At 42.9% G+C, this 23,756-nt stretch overlaps 1 protein-coding gene across 1 annotated transcript in view; it reads left to right on the plus strand.

Moving 5' to 3' along the window:
* CHM (CHM Rab escort protein) overlaps window positions 1-23,756 on the plus strand; it is a 156,439-nt gene that overhangs the window by 54,208 nt on the left and 78,475 nt on the right. The window contains exons 5-8 of the mRNA XM_014607267.2: window positions 11,011-11,392; window positions 16,150-16,266; window positions 16,871-16,991; window positions 20,968-21,193. Coding sequence (XP_014462753.1) covers window positions 11,011-11,392; window positions 16,150-16,266; window positions 16,871-16,991; window positions 20,968-21,193 — 846 coding nt within the window. The remainder of the gene's footprint in view (window positions 1-11,010; window positions 11,393-16,149; window positions 16,267-16,870; window positions 16,992-20,967; window positions 21,194-23,756) is intronic.

Here is a 23,756-nt window from a genome sequence, read left to right on the forward strand (position 1 = left end):
AGCTCCTCCTGCTTATTCCCCATGCTCCTAGCATTAGTGTACAGGCACCTGAGTCCTCCAATTGAGACCCTCCATTTCCTGTCACACTGAGGGAGAACCGTTCCCTCAGCTCTTGCAAGAGTGGCTCTCCTAGTATCCCCAACTTTGGCACTTTCTTGTACGCTGGTCCCTGGGCACGCTCCAGGCAGTGTTTTCCCATCCCCCGGTGATCTTAGTTTACAGCCCTCTATGTGACGTGGATGCTGTCCCTTCCCAGGAGTGCTGAAGTGTGCGCTGTAGTTTTAGAAACCAAAGTCCTCTTGATAGCACCACCACTAGAGTCGTTGGTTCACATTCTTACCTCCTAGCTTGGTGGCCCGCAACCGGGAACATGGAGGAAAATACTATCTGCGCCTCTGACCCCTTAAGCCCAGCCCCCAAAGCCCTGTAGCCACTCATGACCTGGTCCAGATTACTCCTGGCCGTGTCATTCATGCCCACATGGATGAGGAGCATGGGGTAGTGGTTGAAGGGCCAAACAAGCTTAGGGATCCTCTCCGCAACATCTCGGGTGCAGGCCCCAGGGAGGCAGCAGCCCTCATGGGCTAAGGGGTCTGGATGGCAGATGGGTCCCTCAGTACCCAAAGGTGGGAGTCCCCCACCACCTCCTCTTGGGGGTGGTGGCAGTTTGCTAACTACCCACCTCCTCCTCTGATGTCTCCATTGGAGCCTCTTCATGTGTGGTGAGGGGAGCATACCTGTTGTGCAATGCCAGGGGAGGGGCTGCCCTAGCCCTGCATGTCCTGGAGCCTGAGATGACCGTCTTCCAGGTAGCTCTGGGTGGGTCTTTTTGGCCAGCCTTCTTGTTGGCCACTTTCTTCCTATCTTCTCTTCTTCATTCTTCAGAAGAAGAGCCTGACTGTAGTAGTCATCAGTCTCCTGCTCGTGGACCCTGATGGCACAAGGTCTGCCTACTTGGGTCTGGAGCTCAGTCACTTGGGACTCCAGGGACTTCACTTAGGAGCATACACCACAGGTGGGGGTGACCTTGCTCCCATTCCCAGTTGCTGGCAGCCGGTGCCAGGCAGCCCCCGCAGCCTGGTGCCAGGGGCTCCATCTGGGTGGATGCTGTAACCATGGGGTTTGTCTGGGTGTTGGCCTCAGTGGTGCAAAGGAAGGGAGCACCAGTTGGGGCCAAGGCAGGAAGCCATGAGGTATAATGCATCCCCATCATTGTATGGTAATAGGCTATGCTACTGCCTATGAACTGGCCTGTGAACTGCCTGCAAACTGCTGTGAGCTTCTATCCTTCTCTCCTTCCTCCTCTTGCCTCCAGCAACTGCCTGAAAACTACTTCCCCTGTTTGCAGTCCCTGTTCACAGGCTGCCTGGTCACTGACTCCCTGGTTACTTGGGGAGTCTCGTTTTATACCTTCTGGGCCTGGGCTGACTCAGCCCCTTTGTTAGGGCTTCTGTCAGGCCCAGGCAGCAATCGTACAGCAATCAGCAATCCCACAACAATCAACAATCACACAGCAGTCAGCAATCACTCCCAGGTTCTCAGAACATGCACCCCAAGTGCACACAGCCCACCAAACACACACTCAGCAAAACCAAAGGCACAGGCAGCTGGATCACTTACCTTTCCTGGGCAGGATCTGGTGCCTTGCTTCTCTCTTTCTGCTCTCCTCCTTCCTCCTCTTGCTTCCAGCAACTGCCTGCAAACTGCTTCCCCTGTTAATGTTATCTAATTCATCTTCATTAAAATAAAAATTATACATATTGTAACATCTGCTTCAAAACCACAGTCATTTTAACCCTGTCCCTATGAATATTGTTTAGTCTCATATATGTTATTTTTCATCTATCTGTTCCCATACGAGTGTGTATATAATCTTGATAGACCATAGCAGGGGTTGCCAGCTGGGGGTACACATAACCCTGGGGGTACTTGGAAAGGGGCTAGGTAGTACGTGCAGGCGGGGACAGAGCACCACCACCCCGCACTGCCGCCCCCCAGGAGCAGACCTGGGTGGGGGGCGAGGGTAGTCGCTCCCCTCTGCGGGCCTCACTGGTGCTGCCTAGCTGGCTGGACACTGGGGGTGGGGGAGCCTTGCACATGGTGGCCGTCACTGCCATCCACCACCCTGCGCCACTGCGTGAAAGCCCCCCTGCTCCTCATGTGGCTGCCACCACCCCCTGAACCCCACTCTGCCAGAAGTGCCCCCAGAAGAGGTACACTCCTAAAAAAAAAGGTTGAAAACCCCTGGACCATACAATAAACATGAGCCACTAATGCAGTGCCTTAGCCAGCAAAGCAAACAAAACACTGGCATGCATCTACTGATGCATCTCAAACAAGACTAAATTGTCATCCTCCTGCTTTATTCGGCCTTTGTGAGGCTGCAGCTGGAGTACTGCATCCAGTTCTGGGTACCACACTTCAGGAAGGATATGGAGACGCTTGAGAGAGTCCAAAGGATGGCTATGCGTATGGTTAGAGGTATGCAGAACAGGCTATACAATGAGAGGCTTAGAGACATGGGTCTGTTCAGCCTGGAGAAGAGAAGACTCAGAGGGGACGTGGTGGCAGCCTATCAATATATAAAGGGCACGTATCAGGGACTGGGAGAACATCTGTTCTCCAGGGTTTCCTAGGGGAAGACTAGGACTAACAGCCATAGATTGCTAGAAGACCACTTTAGATTAGTCATAAGAAAAAACTTCTTTACAATTCGAGTATCCCTGGTCTGAAATAGACTTCCCCTGGAAGTGGTACAAGCACCTACTCTGGACATCTTCAAGAAATGCCCGAATGCTCACCTTTCTGGGGTCATCTGACCCCAGCAGTCATTCCTGCCCAAGCGCAGCGGGGCTGGACCTGATGATCTCGACAGGTCCCTTCCTTCCCTTAACAACTATGAATCTATGAATAACGTTTGAGAGAGTTGGTTTTAAACAATACCCTTAGATGAAGTGATCACAAGTTAATTCAGTATAATTAGAAAGATAAACAAAAACATGTTGATAATTAAGTTTTTTATTAGAAAACTGGCTTGCAAAGTCAACAGGAGAAAGGAAATAAATAACTGTGAAAGAGGCTTAGGATATCTAAACAAAAGGTTCTAAATTTATCAGGAATTTGCATCCCAAGCAGAAGTGAAGTTGAGTTGAACTTTGAAAAAGAAATTTAGAAGTGGAAAGACAGAATGCAGGGCAGGGTGGCAGTGCAGACTGATTTGTTCAGAGATGCATAAGCTTTCATAGGCATCAGCCTGCTTTGTCAGATGCTAAGAAAAACAGAAAAGAATTAGGCCAGGTCACAGAGCAAAGATAATTTAGGTATGGCTCCGAACTAAATGAACACTTTGCTTTGTTTTTTAAGACAGTTGACAATGAAGAACACAGAAACAGGCAGGATGGCCAATAGGAATGTGTGTATAAGAAATGGCAATTACCCCATCCAAAGTGGAAGGAAAACTGTGTTCAGTGAGCTCGTATTAAGAGAATTCAGGTCTCTATCCAAAAATAATTTCTATCTCAGTAATGAAAGAGCTGACACACAAAACTGCAAATGCAGTAGCAAGATATTTTAATTAATTTGATTAATTATTTATTTTGGTGATAGCAGTGGCACTGTCTCAGTTGCAGTTGCAAAATAATAGGCAGTAGTACCTGTATTGAAAACTTGATTTACTGTGGAGATTCCTACATTCCTGTGGTGCCATCTTTACAGTTGTATAAAAAACCTACTTCCAGAACTGACAGAATTGCTTGCGTTTTGGTCCAGATCTGAATATTAACTGTTGCTCTGTTGTATAATTTTGGTGGAAGGTTCTGTAATTGGATTGCAGAGAAGGGGCAAATGCTTGTACAACAAATTTAAACAAAAAATGATAGTGAAAATGCTACACCGATTTTTTATTTATTTATTCATTTATTCATTTTTGGATTGCTGGAAGTATTGCTGGTAGAGAGTGGTAAGTGTAGAGTAGGGCTTTCCAACTAGTGGCTTGCATGTTACAACCCTCTGGCCTGTGCCCAGCTATCACTTCATCATTGTCTCCCAGCTCCCCCTCCCTCTTTCAGCTTTTATTGCCTGCTGCTTTCCAGGAGGGGGGGAGTGCAGCACGGCATGGCCCGGGGAGCTTAGGGTGAACCTGAGACCTTGTACATGGTGCAATAGAGGGAGGTGCACCCACAGGGGCATGCGGTACAGCAGTGGGGAGGGATGCAGGCTTTCGGTGCAATGGTGAGAGGGAATGCAAGTGCATGTTTCAGCAGTGGGATGGGGGACATGGGTGCATAGTACAGCAGGAGAGGGGTGTCCATGTGGTGTGCAACCTGAGGACCTGTTACTTGTCCTGGTGTGACCTGCCAGGCATGTGGCCCTCATTGGTGCAGCATGCAGTTGGACAGTTCTGGTGTAAAGAGTGCAGGTGAGTTAGTTACATTTATATGATGCTGCATTCCAAGATTCTGCAATGTATTTACTTGGCTATTGGTACTTTTACATTGATGATGTAGTCGTGATGGTTGAGGAATTATGCAAGAGGCAAGTATTTCTTAGGGTAACATCTTATATTGGACCAACTACATAGTTGGAATAGAGTTAGACAAACTTTTGAATGTAAGACAATCCTCTTTACATCTGAGGAGTAAAAGCCTGGACAGCATAATAAAAAAAAACAGATGGAAGACAAGGGAGAGAAATTCCCAGGGGTAGCAGACAAACAATTAACAGAAGAAAAGAAGCTGATTGCTGGGAGATGAAGGCCTGTCAAAAGGGAGTAGGGACATTCTCACCTTTCATGTGTTGAAAGAATTCAGGGATCCAGATAGGTTTTATAATGTGCCATGAAACCGGTATCACTGTTAAGCCCTTGATTCTTAGTGTCCAGTCAGCTTATGAAGTTTTGTTCCCAAGTTCATATTTTAAAAGTGTTAGATAAAGGACAGATTTACACACGAGAATAGTGAGGTCAGAGAGGGGGTGGTTGTTCTGTGATAATTGTACTTGTTCTGATAAATGTACTTCAATTGTGTTTGTATGTCTCTGTCTTTTATATTTTTTCTGTGAGATTTCATTCCGTTGTTTAGTTGCTGTTTGGTTTCACTCATGTAGTTGCCATGAGGGCATTTTGTGCATTGGATTAGATATATCACAATTTGGGGAAGGCATGTGTAGGATCCATGAATTCTGATGGTTGAGGGTGGGGTGTTGTTTGTATTAGCAATGGAGATATATTGTCAAGTATTTCTTGTTAACGCAAGGCTGTTAAGTCTGTTTGTCAGTGAAAAGTTTGCTTCTGATGATTAGATAGGCAAGTTTAGCTCTTTAGGGTTGGGATTTTCCAGTGTAAATCGTGGGTTTTGTTATCTTCCATGTTATGGTAGCGGTAGGGTGATGCAGCTGTCCATGATGTACTGGGAATTATACTAGAGGCAGGGATTTCTTAAGGTGATATCTATTGTTGGACCAACTGCATAGCTGTGATTAGAGTCTTTTGATCGCATGTTTGTTTGTTTTTTTACTGTGCTATGCTGGTTTTTACTTCTCAGACCTGATGAAGAAGGTCTTGCGTTCAAAAACTTGTCTAAGTATCCTAACTATGCAGGTAGTCCAATAAAAGATATGACCCTAAGAAATCCTTGTGCTTCTGCTTGGCTAATATTACTTTGGTTGGTTTTACTTGATGGGGGAAATTTTGATAGTGCAAAGGAGTGCCATCACAAGACCAACAAAAGTACATATTTCTAGGAAAGTGGAGAACATGTTTTATGTGTGGAAAAGCTAACTGATTTATGCTGTGACCTTCTGGCTAACCATTGGCACTCTTCAAACACACAAAATGGGGAGAGTGAGAGCAATCTGGAGAGTTTTCTTTCTCCTGCTGGCCCAGACAGTCTCCTACCCCTGAGACTGCAGAGAAGAGAGGTAGATCTTCTGATAAATCTGCAGAATGCTTCTTAGCTATTATGGGAAATTTACCTATATTGGTAGTTACTGCTATTTGATACTGTACCTTTATAGGTCACCTTTAAAATCACAGTTCATTAGGTTTCACCTTAGAAGAGATTGTTTGTTCAGTGCATTAATGGCTTGTGGTATAAAGATAAAAAGATAATATAAAATTATTGCTGAACTCCTTTCACTTATAATGACATTGATTTCATTCATCTTTGTTGGTAACATAAACTAAAATTCTAAGTTCAAAAGTATTAGTTGCTGAGGTAGACAATATTGAAGTTCAAGCTAAAAAAGATAGATGAGATTAAATGTGTAGTTTTGCTTTATAAGGAGAATTTTAAAGAATGTTGTCATTAGAAAAAGGAGGCCAACTACACAGAATACTTACCTGTGGTGACTGCCCTCTAACTTTATTGCCATTATGATTCTTATGTTAGCGATTAACCAGAATTGCACAAGGCATGCTATCATTATATTGCGCTAAAGGTTACAGACAATGCCAGTAAAGATGAAAACACATATAGTTAATTTGCTGCTTTCTAAAATAAATCTTAGATTAGATTATATGTATGTGTATGTTAAGTTAATTTGCGAACTGTAATCTGTCGGGGGGGGGCGTGGGGAGGAGTATTTGGTAGTTAAGGAAACTGCCTATATTCCATGTGGCTATTACCTGAATGGCTAATTTCTAGGGTTTTCATAAAGTTCCCGTGCTAGAGAAATGTGGGAAGAATCTATGGCTGTTGTGAGGTGTCTCTTGTGTCAGGGACCTTCTTGTCTCTATTCACTCATCCTCTCCGTGAAAGTCTCCTTCTTTTTCTGAGCCTTCTTGAGGATAAGCAAGGAATATAATAAGTAAAATCATCATTCGGCCAAAACTAGGTGGCAGGTGGCCTAAGCCTAAATTCCAGGGGCCTTTGTACATGCCACAGAATTGGCCTTTAAAATGGCTTAAATGCCCTTTTGCACTGCTTTAATGGCATTACTGTTTGCACGTTCAGCTGTGTATTCTGCTTTAGTGGCGTTGCTGTTAGCACCATCCCCGCTGTCTTCTCCTGCCACCAGTACAACCATCCGCCCTCCTACCATCTTGCTGCTCTGCTCCAGGGACAAGCCAGCCATTCCCAGGCAGTCCCAGGTGGCGGGAAGGCAGCGGGGACAGTGCAGGGGTGCTGGAGCTTACCTTCCTTTGTCGCGGGGTGGGGGGAATGAGCTGCCAGCAGGTTGCACCATCCTTTTGCTGCAGGAGACCCCAGTGCTTTCCTCTGCAGCTGCGAGGCTCCCCAGGCTGCATCTGCCTGCTGGCGCCCAGCCTGCGTAGTCCTGGGGGGTGCCGCCACCATGGAGGGAAGCACCAGCCCCGCACAGCGTAGGGGCTGTGCAACCTGGCAGCAGCCCGTGCAGGCAGGCTTAGCTGAAGGGGGAAAAGAAATGCAGCAAGGAGCCTGATATATGTTTTTTTCTTTTCTTCCAGAACCTGTGTGGCTCCCTGACCTGCGTTGGGGGCCCAGTGCTTCTCTCCACAGCTGCGGTGCCCCCTGTGACCGTCCGGGCCAGGTGCCAGTGGGCAGGTGCAGTGTGGGGGGTGCTGCTGCAGAGGGAAGTGCCCCCCCCCCCCAGCTGTGGAGGGAAGCACAGGGTCCCTGCGCAGCTCAAGGACCTCTCAACCTGCCAGTAGCTTAACAATTACTTTTTAAAAACCCATCATTTCAATATAGGGAGAACTAAACTGAATTAAACCCCCATGGCATGTTCAGCACCCCAGGAACTGACTACTGGAAATGGAGGAAAGAAGAATGAGGCTCTGCCACCATAGATATAAGATAATAAGACTGTGGCTCTTAAAGAAGACCAAGGGCTTGGGGGAGGGGGAGGCAGTGGGGAGCATGATTGGAAATGGAGACAAATCATGTTTCATAAGATGTACAAGTTGTATGCATGACCTCATAATGAACCAGAATGGAATGCCTTGCACCCCTTAAGATTTATAGAATAAACTTGTTCTAAAATTTCTTTGGCTGTAGGGGCCACATGTATTAAAGTTCTGTTCATTAATGGGTTAACAAATGATTGTGTGAGAGAAGCATTTTCTAGAAATAAGTATGTATTGTAAATAGTTTATATCAAAGACATTTGAGATGAGTATAAAATATGGTTATAAGCCACATATTGTCTTACTGTGTTCTGTTAGTCTGTGATAATTGGTTACTCATTTAGCATTAAACCCTTATGAATGGGATTCAAGAAAAAAGTGTGATCTACGTATGTTTAGTTATTATATCCTGCAGTGTGATCCACGTCTTTAGTGAAATTTGGCATCCAAGCTAAATAAGTAAACTGAAAGTTCTTATAGGCTAAAATTTCAGACCAAATTCCCATAATTCCTGAAGAGATGGTAGACTCCTAGAGACAAAATGACTTTTCTCAAATGAAGAAATGAATTTGTTTTTCAGTTATTTTCAGTGATGTAATGGCTGGGATGTTAAAGCAGCTTTACATACTCATAGGTAAAAAATAAAACGCTTCAGGTTATCTTTTAATGGATGTTTATTTTTAATATGTTGTAATTTAGAGAGCTAGTTAGCCATGTTAGTCCGAAGTCAGGCAGAAGGCAGGGGGTATCATGTTAAAGGCAGATTTGATTAGAAAAGTATAAGCTTTTTGTAAACTACAGCCTACTTTCTCAGGTGGTATGAATGGTCTCTACTTTAGGTAAATATCTGCAGTGCTGTTTATCAGTTTGACAGCTGTAGGTATTAATTTTTATATTAATCTTAGTGGGTGTGTCAACACACGAGCATTTAAGGCACATTAGCCCGATTTAAAGCACATTAAGGGTGCAAGGCTACACATGGACACCCTTAATGCACCTTAAAAATGGTGATTTTAGGCTAATCGCACCTAAATTTGATCCCGGTGTAAAGCAAGCATCAAATTTAGGCACAATTAGTTAAAGCGCATTCATGCATATGTAGATATATTAATGCATGTTAATGCAGGGACCTTAGTTCTGGGGCTGCCCAGCCACTAGGGGCCAGCCATAGCCCAGCCCCAGGCCTCCTGGCTTGACTGCCTCTCTTCCTCCAGGGCTGGGCTGCTGTCTGGCAGCCCCTAGCTGCAAGCTATAAAAGCCTCCAGCCATTTTGTGCCCTGAGGCACACAGCACAGAGTGCTTCATGCAGGAGTGCAGCAATGCAGGGGGGACCAGACCTGGAGCACCTCCCCAGAGAGGCCCCCAGTAGGGAGAGCAGGGGTAGAGCCAGCCCCTCACCCCACGTTACAAGGTTGCACACCACCTCCCAGGTCCATTTGGGGATCCAGGCACTGGGATGGGCATGGATACATGGGCAGAGCTGGGGCTTGATGGGGACATTGTGCTGGACATGCTTCCCACGCCAGCTCTCTGGGCCCCTGTGAGGCTGCCCCTGTGATGCTGGCCCTGGAGGGCTGCCAGCAGCACCCTGGACAGGGGCGCAGGCAGGGACTGTGAGCCACATGGCAGAGGTGCTTTACCACAGTGCCTTCAAAGAGACAGAGTTTGGGGTACAAAACAGCAGGGAGCAGGTGGGGCGAATCTCACGTGTGGCCAAGGAGCAGCTCCAGCAAAGGGACAGGACGGGCAAAGGTTGCATGGGTCCTATCCAGGGGTGACACACGGGGGCCTGGTAGGCTCTGGGAGCCCCATGTGCCCTGAGCCCAGGTGCCATGGACTGGGTGGCAGCATGGCAGAGTGGCTGGCCTGCAGAGAGAAGGGAGGGAGTGGGGTCTGGAGCTGTGCCAGCAGGTGCTGCCAGCAGCCTGGCCTATCCGGCCCTGGGAGGGGAGCAGGGGAGGTAGGCTGCTTGGAACCAGTGGCCAGCATCCAGTGGCCCACCAGTCCCAGTGGTACAAGTGGGGCCAGGCAGCTTGTCCAGCAGCCACCTGGACCCAGCCCTGCCCAGACAGCTTAACATGGTCCTTGGGCACCCATGCATGGCCGACCTCTGATCTGAGGCTGTGCAGTGCATGAACCCTGGTGCAGAGTATCTCATCTCTGAAATGTTGCAAACTCTCACAAAAGAGAGTTTTTGCCTCTGCAGTCCCAACATCTGCGTGCGGGGGAGAGGCTTCAGGTCCTTGTGGGAGTGCACATCAGGGTTGCCGCAACCCACTGCCGAAGCCACTTGGATGCGCTGGCTGTGCACACCAGGGATTTGGGCCCTCCTGCTTCAGCGGTTGGTAGCAGTGGTGGAGAACTGGGCAGTATGGGAGCAGGTGTGGGAGCTGGCCTGGTGGGAGGAAGATCTTGCCCAGGAGGCGGCATGGAACTCGGTGCAGCAGGAGCACTGGGCCTAGCTGGAGGCTCTGGAACAGTGCCATGTGGAGCTGCTTCAGCAGCAACTGGCCAGTCAGGCCAGCCCCTGGAGGCAATGTACAGGCCCCCCGACACCTGGTGTCTGGCCCCAGCCCCGCAGGGCCAGGAGCTGGGGCAGCGAGGGCTGGGAAGTGCAGCTGAGGCAGGAGCAGGGCAGCTGCGTCTCTGCCATGCTGCTGCTCTGTCAGCCCAGAGGTCACAGTGTAGAGGGTGTGCTTTCAAGATGGCTGCCAAGTGCTGGCAGCTGGCTCTGCCTTCAGCATAGCTGCCAAGTGCAGGCAGCCCTGCATCTGAAGGTTGGATCTCCTCCTGGCAGCCACACGGGCACGTGGCAGGGCTGGAGTGACTTGTGACTAGAAGTCCCAAGTTTCACTATGGGTAGACACCTGCCAAAAAATGCTTAATGCACATTAGCTTAATGTGCATCAAATTTAAGTGTGCTTAAGTTCATGTGTAGGCACACCCAGTCTTAGTTTTATGCAGAAACAGGGATTTCAAGCGTGTTATTTGATTTGCAGAAGTGTAGCCCTCGGGAGTTAAAACTTTAGAGTGAAAGCAGCAGAGTACCGTAGCCATTCCAAATAAGTCCTGATTTGGATCAGGTGGTTCAATTTAATGCTTTTAATTAAAATGTTCCTGAAGTTTTTCATTTCTTGCACTGGCTCAAAGTTCAAGTTTTTAAATCTCTGTTTTTGTGTTCTAATCAGTCAGGATTCAGCTGAAGATATTGAAGAAGCTGGTGCGTTGTCAAAACTGCCTGACTTGGGAGGTTCTGATACTAACGAGACTGCTCAGCAATCTGGAAAAGGGTGCTTGGCTTTAGATAAACAATTAGGGACCAAGGGCTGTGAAATGTCTCCAGAAACAATTGCAAGTAATGATCGAGAGTGTACACCAGAAGGGGAAGATACAGAGGTCATCTCTGAAAGAGAAAGTTCCTATGATGCAACTTCTGGCCATTCTACTTTGGAAACAGAAAAAACTGAGAATGCATCAACAGCTGAAGTTTCTAACCTGGAACCAAAGAAAATTACCTACTCCCAAATTGTTAAAGAAGGCAGGCGATTTAATATTGATTTAGTTTCCAAGGTAAGAATTAATTAGCGATCTCTTCATAGAATTGCATTTACTTCAGTGAAAAAAATGAATATACTTAGACATTCAAGGTGTTAAAAAGATGGTCATAACAACATTGTGGGGGCATAAGACTTAGGCTCTAAGTAAGTGAGCATGTAATAGTTTCTCTTTACAAAAAGTGTCTTCAGCACTGTAGCACAATGTATTTTTATGTCTGTCCTTAACGAAAACAACCAAAAAAAGCATAGCTCACATAGGAGTAAAGCAGATTTTCCTACAACTGAGAGCTTAAGCAAGAGTTCTTAAATTTAGTTCTGTTCTTCTTAAATTCTTCAATAAAAACAGTTTAACAAAGAAACTTCACCTAGGTGCAAACCTTTCTTTTCAAGATACAGAATATTTTTTCAAATCAAATTCACTTAGTGCACTTAAAGAAATATCTAACTACCCTTTCCTGAACTCAAGCTCAACCTGAAATCTGATACTATGGGGCTCTTATGTTCCTTCAGTAACAAACATTAATGAGGGAATTCTTAATTGTCAGCACACTGACATGCTGGATTGTAATAATTTGTCTGTTTAAATAAAAATTAAATGCATTTAGTCCCTGATGTAACTATTAAGCTAAACGAAATTGGATGTTGTTGTTACCGTTCTGAATTCTTACTTTGTCCTGTTCTTGAGAACGGTTTCTCAAAATCTGATTTGCTTACCAAACACTCAGATTTCAAAACAATGTTCTTTGTCCAGTAGACAGTAACAGACTCTATGTGTGTGTGCATGTGCGCACCCACACATGTGTAATTTATAGAGGAAATATATATTTTACAAAGGAAATCTGTTGCTGATGTGTGAACATCTGCACCTACAGCTACAAGTTCTGTTATAATGTTGATAAGATTTTTTTTTTTTTACTTCAGTGGACTGTGTGAAAAGCAAGACTCTTTAAGTCTGGGCGGAATTTTTTCTTTATTGTTCAGTTTGGAAAAATAGAGTTCTGAAAGCTAGAAAAGAAGTTGTCTTTAATCAATAGCCTATTAAATTATCGGAGTTGAAATGACCAAAAATGTTATTTGCCAAATGTGTCACACTCTGAACTTACATATTTAGACTTTCTTATTCTGTACCATCAGTGATATTTAAGCTTTTATGACAATAAAGTTACAGTAGCCAAAATAGTGAATATTACGTTTCAGTGATACATTTTATGTCATGTATTCCAGAGCCTAGGGTACACTTTGCAAATCTACAGTATGTGATACTGATCCTGCAAAATGCTAGAGGTCATGATTGGCAGCGTGTACAACCTGTGCATATATCCATTTTGATTGCTTTTTATGCTATTCAGGGAGATTCACTTCCAAAGATAACCTTAGAGGCAGCACTCTAACCCTAGGAGCCATTATAAGGTAATTGTAGATAAAAACGGCAGAATACTGGTTGGGGAGAGAGGCAGACTGGGGAAGTGCCAACCGAAATTTCCACTAACTTGCAGCAGTTCATTTTTAGCACAAGGGCTCTTAAAGGCATGCCCATCCCACCATGGGCAAATGTACACTTACACTTTTATCTCAGAGGCTTGCTTTTCAAATTTGGAAATCTGAAATTGTAACAAATAGGGATTTTGCCTCTCCATTGGCACTTTGTAGATTCCTACATTCAGGACTACAAAACTTTTAGATTAGTAACACTAGATATAAAACTTTCTTCAGTGCTTTTAATTTAGTAAGCTGTTTTGAATTAGTAGTTACAGTTATGTCCATCCAGCAATGTATAATAAATGTATAGCTTATACAAAGGAAGCAAAAATCAGCTATACTCATCAGTTAAGTGAAAAAATAGTGGAGACTGAAAAAGTTTGAAAAAACTTTGAGGTACTTATAATTAGCAAGTTTAAAAATGCCTGTATTTTGGGAACTAAGACATTTAAAATTCAATATTTCCCACAAAGGGAAAGATGGAAGTAGAAATTGCTTATTCAAGAAAAGGAAGTATAAAACACATTTGGGATAGATTTTGAAGTATGGTATTTGAGGAACAAGATACACAGTTAAAGAAGAAAACACATACTGTAAATGGTGGGTCATCCTTTATACTAACTGTCTTAATATCCTTCAAAGCATTAAAATTGTAAAGTATAAAGACACTGAAAATCCCAGATGTAGGGGGAAAACAATTACAGACATAAAATAAGGCAAATGAGAAATGCTTCTCTGATGCATTTTCTAATAATAGAGAAGCTTTATTAACAGAGACTTTTCATAAGTTTTGGTCATTAGGAGTGGGCAAAAGGAAGGAAACAAAAGAGCCTTTTGCCCATCATATTATGATATACCTCTTGTAAAGGAAGAAAAAAGTAACTTTAATTTATATAGTTTGAAATGAGCACAAGTTTATTATTTTTCATAATGGTAGTATGTAAAAGCCTTAACAGAGCTAGGTGGGTGTCACATGCTGTGGTGGGTGTCATAAAGACAAAATTAAAGTAGTCTTGATGTGTGTGGGTCTTCAAAGATGATTGAATCAAAGATAGCACCTAGGTCAGAGGTGGGCAAAATACAGCCTCTCAGCTAGATCTGTCCCGCCAGGCAATTCCACCTGGCCCGTGGGGCCCCTCTGTAAGCCCTGGCTGCCTCCATGCAGGAAATGCAGCTCTGGAGGCTAAGCAACACCCGCTGCACACCAGCCTGGCCTGACCCTCCCCAGCCCCAAGCCAGGGGGCATTAGAGACAGGAAGCCGTTGCTTGGCAGAGCTTGTGCCTGGCTACCCCAAGGCTTTTTCCAGCCCTCCCCACCTGCGAGCCTGGAAATGCAGGTAAGGGCCCCACTGGGCTGGGGCCAGGGACTCCTGCAGGGGGAAAGGGGTGGGAGTGTGGGGAGCTGCGTTCTATGGGGCCAAGCGGGGTTTTTCCCATGCTGCAGAAGTGCAGGAGCTGTGCGCTGTGGAACCCCGTATGCTGCTACCCTGTGTGGCCAGAGGAGTGCTATTGAGCCAGGTGGGTCTAGCCTCACATGTGCCGACGTGCAGCCATGGTCTTGGGTGGGAGCTATGTGTTACGGGCCCAGTGGGGCCTGTCCCGCATGCTTCTGCCACCTACAGCCAGGGATTTGGGCAGGAACATAGAAGCTGTGCACTATGGGGCCGGGTGGAGCTGGCCCCACACCCTGCCACCATGTGTGGCTGGAGACTTGGGTAGGAGAGCTGTTGGGCTAGGTGGGGCTGGCCCCACACACTGCCAGAACCTGAAGCCAGGGACTGGGGTGGGAGTGCAGGGAGCTGGGCACTGTGGGGCCAGGCAGAGCTAGCCATGCTCACTGCCACCACATGCACCTTCAGGAACTCCTACACTCCAGCCCCCTCCCCCCCCCCCACACACACACCCACACCCACCCACACACTTCCATAGCCCTCACACACTCCAACCCCCCATCATAGTCCCACAGCCCCTACACAGTCCTACACCTCTCTACCCCACCATACCTTCATACACACCCATACCATCCCACAGGCCCCATACACCCCCACCCCACCATACCCATACACCCTCCCACACACCCCCATCCCAACTACACACCCTGCACCCACACCCGTTCACATCCACCTCCCATACCCATACCCTGCAGCCCCCACACCCCACCACACAGTATAAAAGAATAGGACTGTATTTGAGCTATTATGTAATTGCCTCTAGATACACTATGCAAATGCACATAAATCAGGGCAAAATATTTTTTAAATAAAATTAAAATAAATTATAGTACATGTTTGATTTTGATTTGTTTTAGCATATGATTTGTTCTTTTCTGGTTTCAAGGTGGCAACTCCCGCCCCTCCCAAAAGGAGTACTTCCGGCGTAAGTCAGTGACCTCTGTCACTGACTTCCAGTAACAGAGGTCAGGGGGCAGGGTTGGGACTTCCAGTCCTAAGATGGCATTCAGGGGGCGGAGCATCTGTCAAGGGGCAGGGCTACCCCTGTGGCCCTCGACAGCTCACCAAAACTCATTGAGTGGCCCTCTAGCTGGAATAATTGCCCACCCCTGACCCAGGTTATGTGCCTGGATAGTGGAGTAATGTGGTTGTCACAGTGTGGTGGGAGGAAGGGCTTGAAGGGAGAAAAGGTCATACTGGGCTTGGTCATATTGATTTTGAGCAACTGGCATGCATACATGAGATGTTTGGAGAAGAGTTAATTAATGTAGAGATGATACATGAAATCATAAGAGGATAAGATGGTCAGTAATAGTTACAGGGGGAGAAAAAGAAGTGGCTGATGGTAATACTCTGAAAGAAATTTTCAGTCCCAGTGACTGGAGAAGATTGCTGTTACTGTGGTGTGCAAAGAAATCTTAACTTATGATACTTCAGTTGAAAGCCAGAAATGTTAATTGAACTCAAGCTGCAGTTTTGTGTGATAGAAACTTGTCCTTGTAGTAAAGAAGCAAGCTTCTCTGCAAGCACTTGTACCCAAGATGTCTATTTCTCCAGGTGAGCCTTGCCATGCTAATGAAGCTATGTAATTAGTGGGGAGGAGCCTGTTTTCTGTGGGGAAAGGAGTGCTCTCCTGTTAGCTACTTCTTTATCCCTCTCTTCGACACAGTTTTGTTTTATTCTGGGGTCTTTGCATTTCCTTATAACCTCCTATTTCAAGTGGAACTTCAGAGTTCTTTTGTGAGAGAACCTATGAAACAATATCGTTGAAGCGACTTATGTTTTAATGCAAGTACTTGTTTTTCTTTATCCTCAAAAATATTTTTGTTTGTTTGTACAGGTGCTTTATTCCCAGGGATTGTTAATTGACCTCCTAATAAAGTCGAATGTTAGCCGATATGCAGAGTTCAAAAATGCAACTAGGATCCTTGTATTTCGAGAAGGAAAGGTGGAACAGGTACTGTAGAAGAATGTGGTATATTAGCTGAATCTATTCCTTTTTTAAATATGAAAAGATATAAACTGATTTTCATGAGACATTTTGCTGCTGTAAGCTGTTATTTTTTTCTGGGAAAATGTCTTTATCTGCATTCTGGTTATGGTAAGGAAATATTACAATTGTACATGCCATAAATTAAACGTCAAAGATTATTCAGCTAAAATAGGAATGTGGAACTAAATAGACCAGTGTCCTAGACTATGATTATGTCAGATATTTAAACTACTATTGACTCATCAGCTGGATCTTAAAGAGGAGCCAGTTTTATTTCCAAAATGCAGAGCTAGACTTGATATATCATTAGTTCCTGGTTACAAGGGAAATACCATTAGCCTAATAATGGCAACAGAATTACTTGGTGGAGTTCTAAATTAATTAGCCCTGCATTTGGCAAAGATTGTATTAGAAATGAAAGGAAATAATGGAACAGGAAAATAAATGCAAAGAATTGGAATATTCTTGTGTTTAGGAAGATTTCTAAATAGATAGTATAATAAATACAGCCTCCATCTATCCTGCTCTTCCTTCCATTTGAAAAACTACTAAAATTATTATTTTCCAGGTACCTTGTTCCCGAGCAGATGTCTTCAATAGCAAACAACTCACTATGATAGAAAAGAGAATGCTAATGAAATTTTTGACATTTTGTTTGGAATATGAACAACACCCTGATGAATACCAAGGTACTGTGTTTCATAGAACAATGCACACCCCCTTGTTTGTGAGTTCATTTGGTTATCCATACTTTTGATAGCTCTCCTGTGTTTTCACCTAATTTATTTTTATGGATTCAGCTTCAGAGTAGGTTTTGACCTTTTCCTGACCTTTTCATTTCAGTGTTACTCTTCTTCTTAAAGTCCCACTTTTTTAGTTCTAATAATTTTTGTCATTTTTTTCCAATTTTTTTATTGCAGTAGGTTTGTCAAAAGTGTATTTTTTGTTTTTGTTCTTTTTTTCATTGAGGGTTTTATTTACCTTTTGTGGTATACTTTCTTTTTTCTTTGGATAATGTATATGTATTTTTGGTCCTGTTGATACCCATTCCCATTCTCATAAAAGACAGTACAGTTAGTCTGAAACACTGAAAATAAGGTTTTTAATGTTATATTTGGAGAGTTTTTTCTCTGTAATGTTGGAGAATATTCTTCCCAATTAATGAAAGTTTCATATAGTGGAGAAAAAAATATGAACAAATTTGAGCCAAGTGGTGAAAAGGGTCAAAGCAAGCTTGAAAGAAAATTATGAAAATCCTGTTTGGGTTTGAAGACTCATCTGAAGCTATTGAAAGCACCAAAGGATGTAGTAGTGATGATATAGCTTTGCTCTTGGAATGAGACAGTATTTTATATGAGTTATTCTGTGCCCACTAAAGCCTATGGCTAAGTTATAAAAGCTTTAGGAAAAAATGATAATAATGAGCAGAAGTGATTGAGACACTAACGTGTATTTTAGAGAATACAGATACTTTCATAGATGACAGAAAAGGGTATTACTTTTGAAATAAGGTAGTATTTGAAGGAATTTGCTACTTTTCGCAGGGTTGGGGTATTTACATGAATTTAGAGAAGACTTGGTTGAATACGTGTCCTGGGTTGGGTAGCAAAAATGAGAGTGAAAAACTGTAAACACATGTGAGAGAGAGAGAACTGGTCAGGATAGACTGGTGTTTTTTAGCCCTTCCATAATTTCTCTGAATTTAGCGGCATCCTCTGTGGATGTAGGTGGAGGCCTCTCCTTTTCTCTGTGTAAGGGAGATATGCCTGCACCTGCCCTTGCCTGTGTTTGCTTTGGTGCATGAAGCCCAGGTTGAGAACCATTGTTCTGGCTGCTGTAGGTTTTTGCAGGGTTCAGATAAGATACTTGAACGGGACCTGATTTTTCAGACCTGCTGAGCTTCTGCTCTCTGAGCATCAGAGTGTCTGTATGCAAGTAGGGCGCTGAATCATTTGTGACAAGGGACAGAATCCCTTACCTCTCTGCCTCTCTCCCTCTCTAGGATCATTTCACTCTCTTGCCCTCTCTCCAGTGGATCCCAGCCCCAGTTTTCAGCTGCTTTTTTTAAAATAACACAAAGCAGCAGGCAGAGAAAACAGATGGGACAGGAGGTTTTCTTGAGGTCCTTCTACCCTGCTTTTTACGAACCCTCAGTCCCTTCCTGGGCTTTGGTTGATGAAAGGGTAGGCTGCCTTTGAGAAAAATCCTGCAGCTGTGACCCTGCACTGGTGTCCTGTGGAGGATTGCTCCTTCCTGTGCTTAATACTGGCCAGGGCAGCATGAATCAGGCTTGAATTTGTTCCCCTTGTGGCTCCCACCTCCTGTATGCTGAGGAAGGTCTCCAGTGAACTTTAGCTTCTCCTGCAAGGACCTGTCTCTCTTCCTTCAGCTGTCTGCTCTCCTGCATGTGCTGCTCCTGAGAGTCAGCTGACCCTTGCGACCAGCCATGGAGGAGAGCCAAAGCCACTGCTTCATGGAACCAGGATGCTCTGGTCCTCCTGTCAAAGCAGGTGTGTTTGGGGGCAGCAGGTCTGGTACGCTTTAGTTAGCCATGCCACCTTGTCTATCCAATGCTGGTCACTGCACAGGGTCTTACAGGCTCTACAAGGCACAACCTTGTCCTTTTTGATCCAGTCCACCCCCTGATCCTCCTGCATGGGATAGGTCCATCTGCTTTGTGCGCCTGTATTCCTGGCAGACATTAGGAAGGGTTGGACTGGGAACAGGGGCTCCTGCCTGGTTTGGGGTTATCCAGAGAACTGTAATGTAGGCAGCAGCAGGCAAGTGTGCCACAGCCCTTCCTGGCCACACTGGACACTCCAATGGAGAGCCACTGGTATTGATAATGAGGTGATGAACTCTAGAAAGTCTTGAAGGGAAAAACTCATTAAGCCAAAGCAGTTTATAGATTACAGGCTACAGGTTTGCTGCTAGTGGAATAAAAAAGAGGTGCTTAGAGGAAAAATATAGTTTGTATTTGGAAAATTTACTTAGTACAAAAAAGAGAGACTACATCAATTTCAGATGCAATTCATTGATTCATATACCAGAATGAAGTTAGATTTATTTTAGTTCTAGAGATAGTTACACTGATTTTTGTCACTACATTTTAAAGTAGGCTAGGAAATAATTGGAGATTTTTTTAAAGCTTTTTTTAAAGCTTTTTCTCTGTAATACAGAGTTGAGTTATATAAGAATTCTAGAATGGAAAGACACTGAGATACCTGTTTTTATAAAGACAACACAATGAAAGAAAATGTAGTGTATTTTATGACTTGCTGCTTGGTTGTACGCAGGTAGTAAAATACATTTATAATAAAACAGTGGCTGAAGCTCAAGCAGATGATATACTTTTTATAATATCAGTGATTGCACTGAGAGTAAGTTTTACTGAATTATTTCAGCCATTTGAAATTTCAAGAATGAGCATAATTGATTTCAGAGGTACAGTGGGTACAGTTGTAAAAGCATCAAAGTTTATTACTCATTATAATTAAATTTACCTTAGTATGTGAGGAAATTTCCTATTTTAACTATGAAGTATCACAGACACGCATTGTTTGAAATTTGAAACATTTTTCAGAGCTCGCTTTTCATGCAGTTCTGAATACTGCCAAAAAAGTAATTAAAAAAGGGAAATAAATCCCCCCTCATATCCCGATAGATCCTGTCTATATTAATTGTTTTTATGCATAAATCGTCAGTTTACAATATATTCCAAGTGATCTGCATTTTGAATTATTAAAAGCTTGTCTGCTTATAATTATACACTTTACTTATGTCAGTGGAGTAAGTAGACCTATCCTTGAGTGGATGCAAATAAGCAAGTGGAAAGCCTCCTTATACCTGTTAGTTTATTCTGCTTTCCTTTTGAAAATCAGCTAGACCAGCATCAGACACCTTCATATGAATACAACCATATGCCAAATATGGTTGGTACTGCTTTAAGTATTTTTTGTAGAAAATAGCTTCTTCAATAGAGGTGGCTAAATGATGTAAAATTGTGTAGGCCAGGCCTGACTCAGAACAGATAACATCATATGGTTAGGTATGTCACAACACTCTTTCCACTCTTGCTATAACTTCCCAAACAGCTGCCTCCTTATTGGGGTACACCTATACAGTGCAAAGCAGCCTTTTGCATGGATATCCTGAGCTAGCTCCAAGGACAAGTCATATTAGCACTGTGGTGAGCCCTGGGCTAATTAGCTCTGCTGGTTTAGTTTTAGAGCTAAGATGTACAGAGCTAGCTTGGGGGTATTGTGTGTGAAGTCTCTTGTGCCATGTAGACTCAGTGGGCAAGCTAGTGCATTCACAATTAGCTCAAAGTATTTCTACACAGCATGGTAGATATGCTGTTGGGATGGCTGCACAGGTTTTAGATTTCTTTCTTTCTAACAAATTAATTTTTATACAAATTTTATCATTTAAAATCAAGGTTGACAGTCCATCTTTAGCTTCCATCATTTCTTTGCTTAGTTTTAGTAACATACTGGAAAATTGAGTTGTTAAAATTTTTTCTCTTTCTTTTTCTCTTTCTCTCTTCTTTAATGTGTTAAAATGTTAAAATGTAAGGATATTTTCTAAAATGTAAACTATAATGTGAAAATTTCCACTGTTAAGCTGCATCCTTTACCTGAATTGTATTTTTTCCCCCTGAAACAGATTACAAGGACTGTACATTTTCAAAATACTTAAAATCCCAGAAATTGACACCTAACTTGCAACATTTTATTCTGCATTCTATTGCAATGGTATCGGAGAGTGACAGCAGCACCACAGATGGGCTCAAGGCAACAAAAAAATTTCTTCATTGTCTTGGCCGTTACGGCAATACGCCTTTTTTGTTTCCTTTGTATGGCCAAGGGGAGATTTCCCAGTGCTTTTGCAGGTAAGCAAGACTTTATATTTCTTGCTAAATAAGTGGAAATGTTTGTTAATTGATAAGCCTATTCTTAGCTGTCTAGTGATAGACAGCTAATATAACACTTCCATTTACCTTGTATTTTTATTTTTCTAAGAAGTGTAAAAATTATGGTTTGTTGAAATATTTTCTAGGTAGTATGGCATTTTAATTGGCCAATTTAAAATTCCTATTACAAAGAGGGTTTACATTAATCCATGTTCTTTTATTTTGTAAAAAAACAAGAATTTGCAAATATATTTTAATGAAATTGTCATCATTGTACAACTTCTATTTCTTCCTCTCTTATTTGTAAAGTCCTCTCAAAATGGGAATGTAAGTTTTACAACAGTGTATTCTGAAAGATAGATATTGCACTCTTTTGGAAAGTGGAAAAAATGGCTTTTCTGTCTCCCCATACATTCTTGAGGTAATGCAGAGGTCTCAGAAAATACCGTTCGTTACCTAATTGTTTTGTAATTGCTTCTGAAAAAGTCTGAGAAACATGTACATATAAACAGAAATGTTGAGTTCATGCTATGATGATATAATCTGAAGAGCTATGTTGTTAGGTGCAATTATCAATTGATAAGATTATTAGAATTAATAAAGGATCCATAGAAGCTGAAAGTTAACTACAGATTTTCTCCATTGCTAATTTTACAGCTGCACACATGGCATAAAATAATGTTATCATAAAGCCATAATCCCTAACACCTACATTTAGCTTGTTCTTGGGCCAGAATTCATATATAAAATGAGCTATCTCACAGCAGCTATGAAAATATTTTCAGAGTCACTTTTAAGGATTGTCCTCTGTAGGCAAATCTCCATGACTGTCTGAGAAGATTTTAGTATTTAGAACAAATTCAACAGATAGTCACTATGGTGGTAGTTGCAATTTTGTGGCTCACAGAATTTTGCTATTTTTTAAGTGATGAAAAAAGTAATGACATCACTGTGATACCTGTTTTAAAATAATGTGCTAATCTATCTGGGATAAACAATATGAAATCACATCTTTGCTCTTTTGGCATTAATATCTCTTTAGTCCTTGGAAATCCAAATTCACAGTGAGATGTTAACAAGTGTGTTTGAATAGTCCTAGTATTGTTTTTTTTATAAAATGTGCAACTACTGTAATTTTGAATTTTGACATTCTAAAAATTACCATCCTTTCTGTACAATAACACTTAGGCTAGGAACAAATGTTGCACTTGTTCTGGGACATGTGCCTGTGTTTGTCCCAGAACAGAAGTATTCTAGGATTGGCGTGTACACGCATCACCCTTCTAATCAAGGTTTAATTAGCTGCTTTTCTGACATCAATTCAATTATGCAATCTGTGGATAACTGTTCAGAAACACTTTGCGATGTCCCAGGTTGAACTGTTGCTACTTCTTATCTTGTCAACCTTTTTAGGATTTATCCTGGGACAATGGACATGGGCATCTGAAAAATTGTATTTTGTCCCGGATAAAATGGTTTATCCCAGGACAAATCCGACATCTATTTGTAGCCATAAAAAAGGGCACTGATTCTAAAATGAAAGCACGATGACCCTGTCTCCATAACAGTGCCCTACACTCTTGTAGTTTCATTATTACATCCATGAAATGGAAGCTTACTCTTGATCTCCCCTACAAAGTCTGACTTGTCTAAGGAGTTGCTAACTAGAGGTGTTAGACACCTTCAAGCACCAAACGTGTGTGTTGTTTCTTCCAGTTCACCTATCCTTTAAAAGCCTGAAAATGAAAGAATCGCCTCTTCCTCTTTTACATTGCTTGCAAGCAGTTTCCCACACTTTTTCTGCAGGTTATGTAGTAACTTGTGCATTTTATATAACCGTGAGATTTTTGTACTCAGTAGAACTGCTCAAACAGCCTATTTTACCTTTTAGTGGATCGGTTATAAATATCAGTATGAAGTCTGACTTGGCATGTTTTCAGGTTGTGTGGAAATGGTAATTTTTATGCACACTTTGTTGTTAGGAAGTACATGTTGTTTTCTTTGGAAATAGGTAACAATTGCTTTGTTCCTGCCTGTGATGTATAATGGGTTCCTAGTTGTTACTTTCTTACAACACTCCCTGGTGGATGAGGGGTCTTAACTGTATGGAGCTATATTTATCAGTGGAGAGAGTTGGTCTTGAATGTGCAATGAATGAATGAATGAATGCTCTGTATTTCCAGCAAGTATACATCATCACAGCCATTGGCATTTGTTCGTGGAGGGTCTCTATCTCTTGAAGACATAAGGTTGCATTGGCGATTATAACTATTCTCAGCATGAAAGTAGTCTATTTGGCCTTCTTGTCTTTGTGAACGAAAACTGTGTGGGTTTGTTGTGGTGGAGGTTTAATGGAAAGAAAAAGTGACAGCTGTTACAACAAGCTGTTTATTCCCTTCCACAATTTCTGTTCCCCTTGTCCCCACACTTCATCTCCCTTGCTCTCCCCCATGAATTTAAATTCACATTATTTCAGTTTAAATTTTATCTTTTTCATCCAAGTCTGATAAATGAGTCTACATTATCTTTTAAGCAAGCACTT

Source organism: Alligator mississippiensis, chromosome 8 (assembly GCF_030867095.1).
Source record: "Alligator mississippiensis isolate rAllMis1 chromosome 8, rAllMis1, whole genome shotgun sequence".
Taxonomy (NCBI): Eukaryota; Metazoa; Chordata; order Crocodylia; family Alligatoridae; genus Alligator; species Alligator mississippiensis.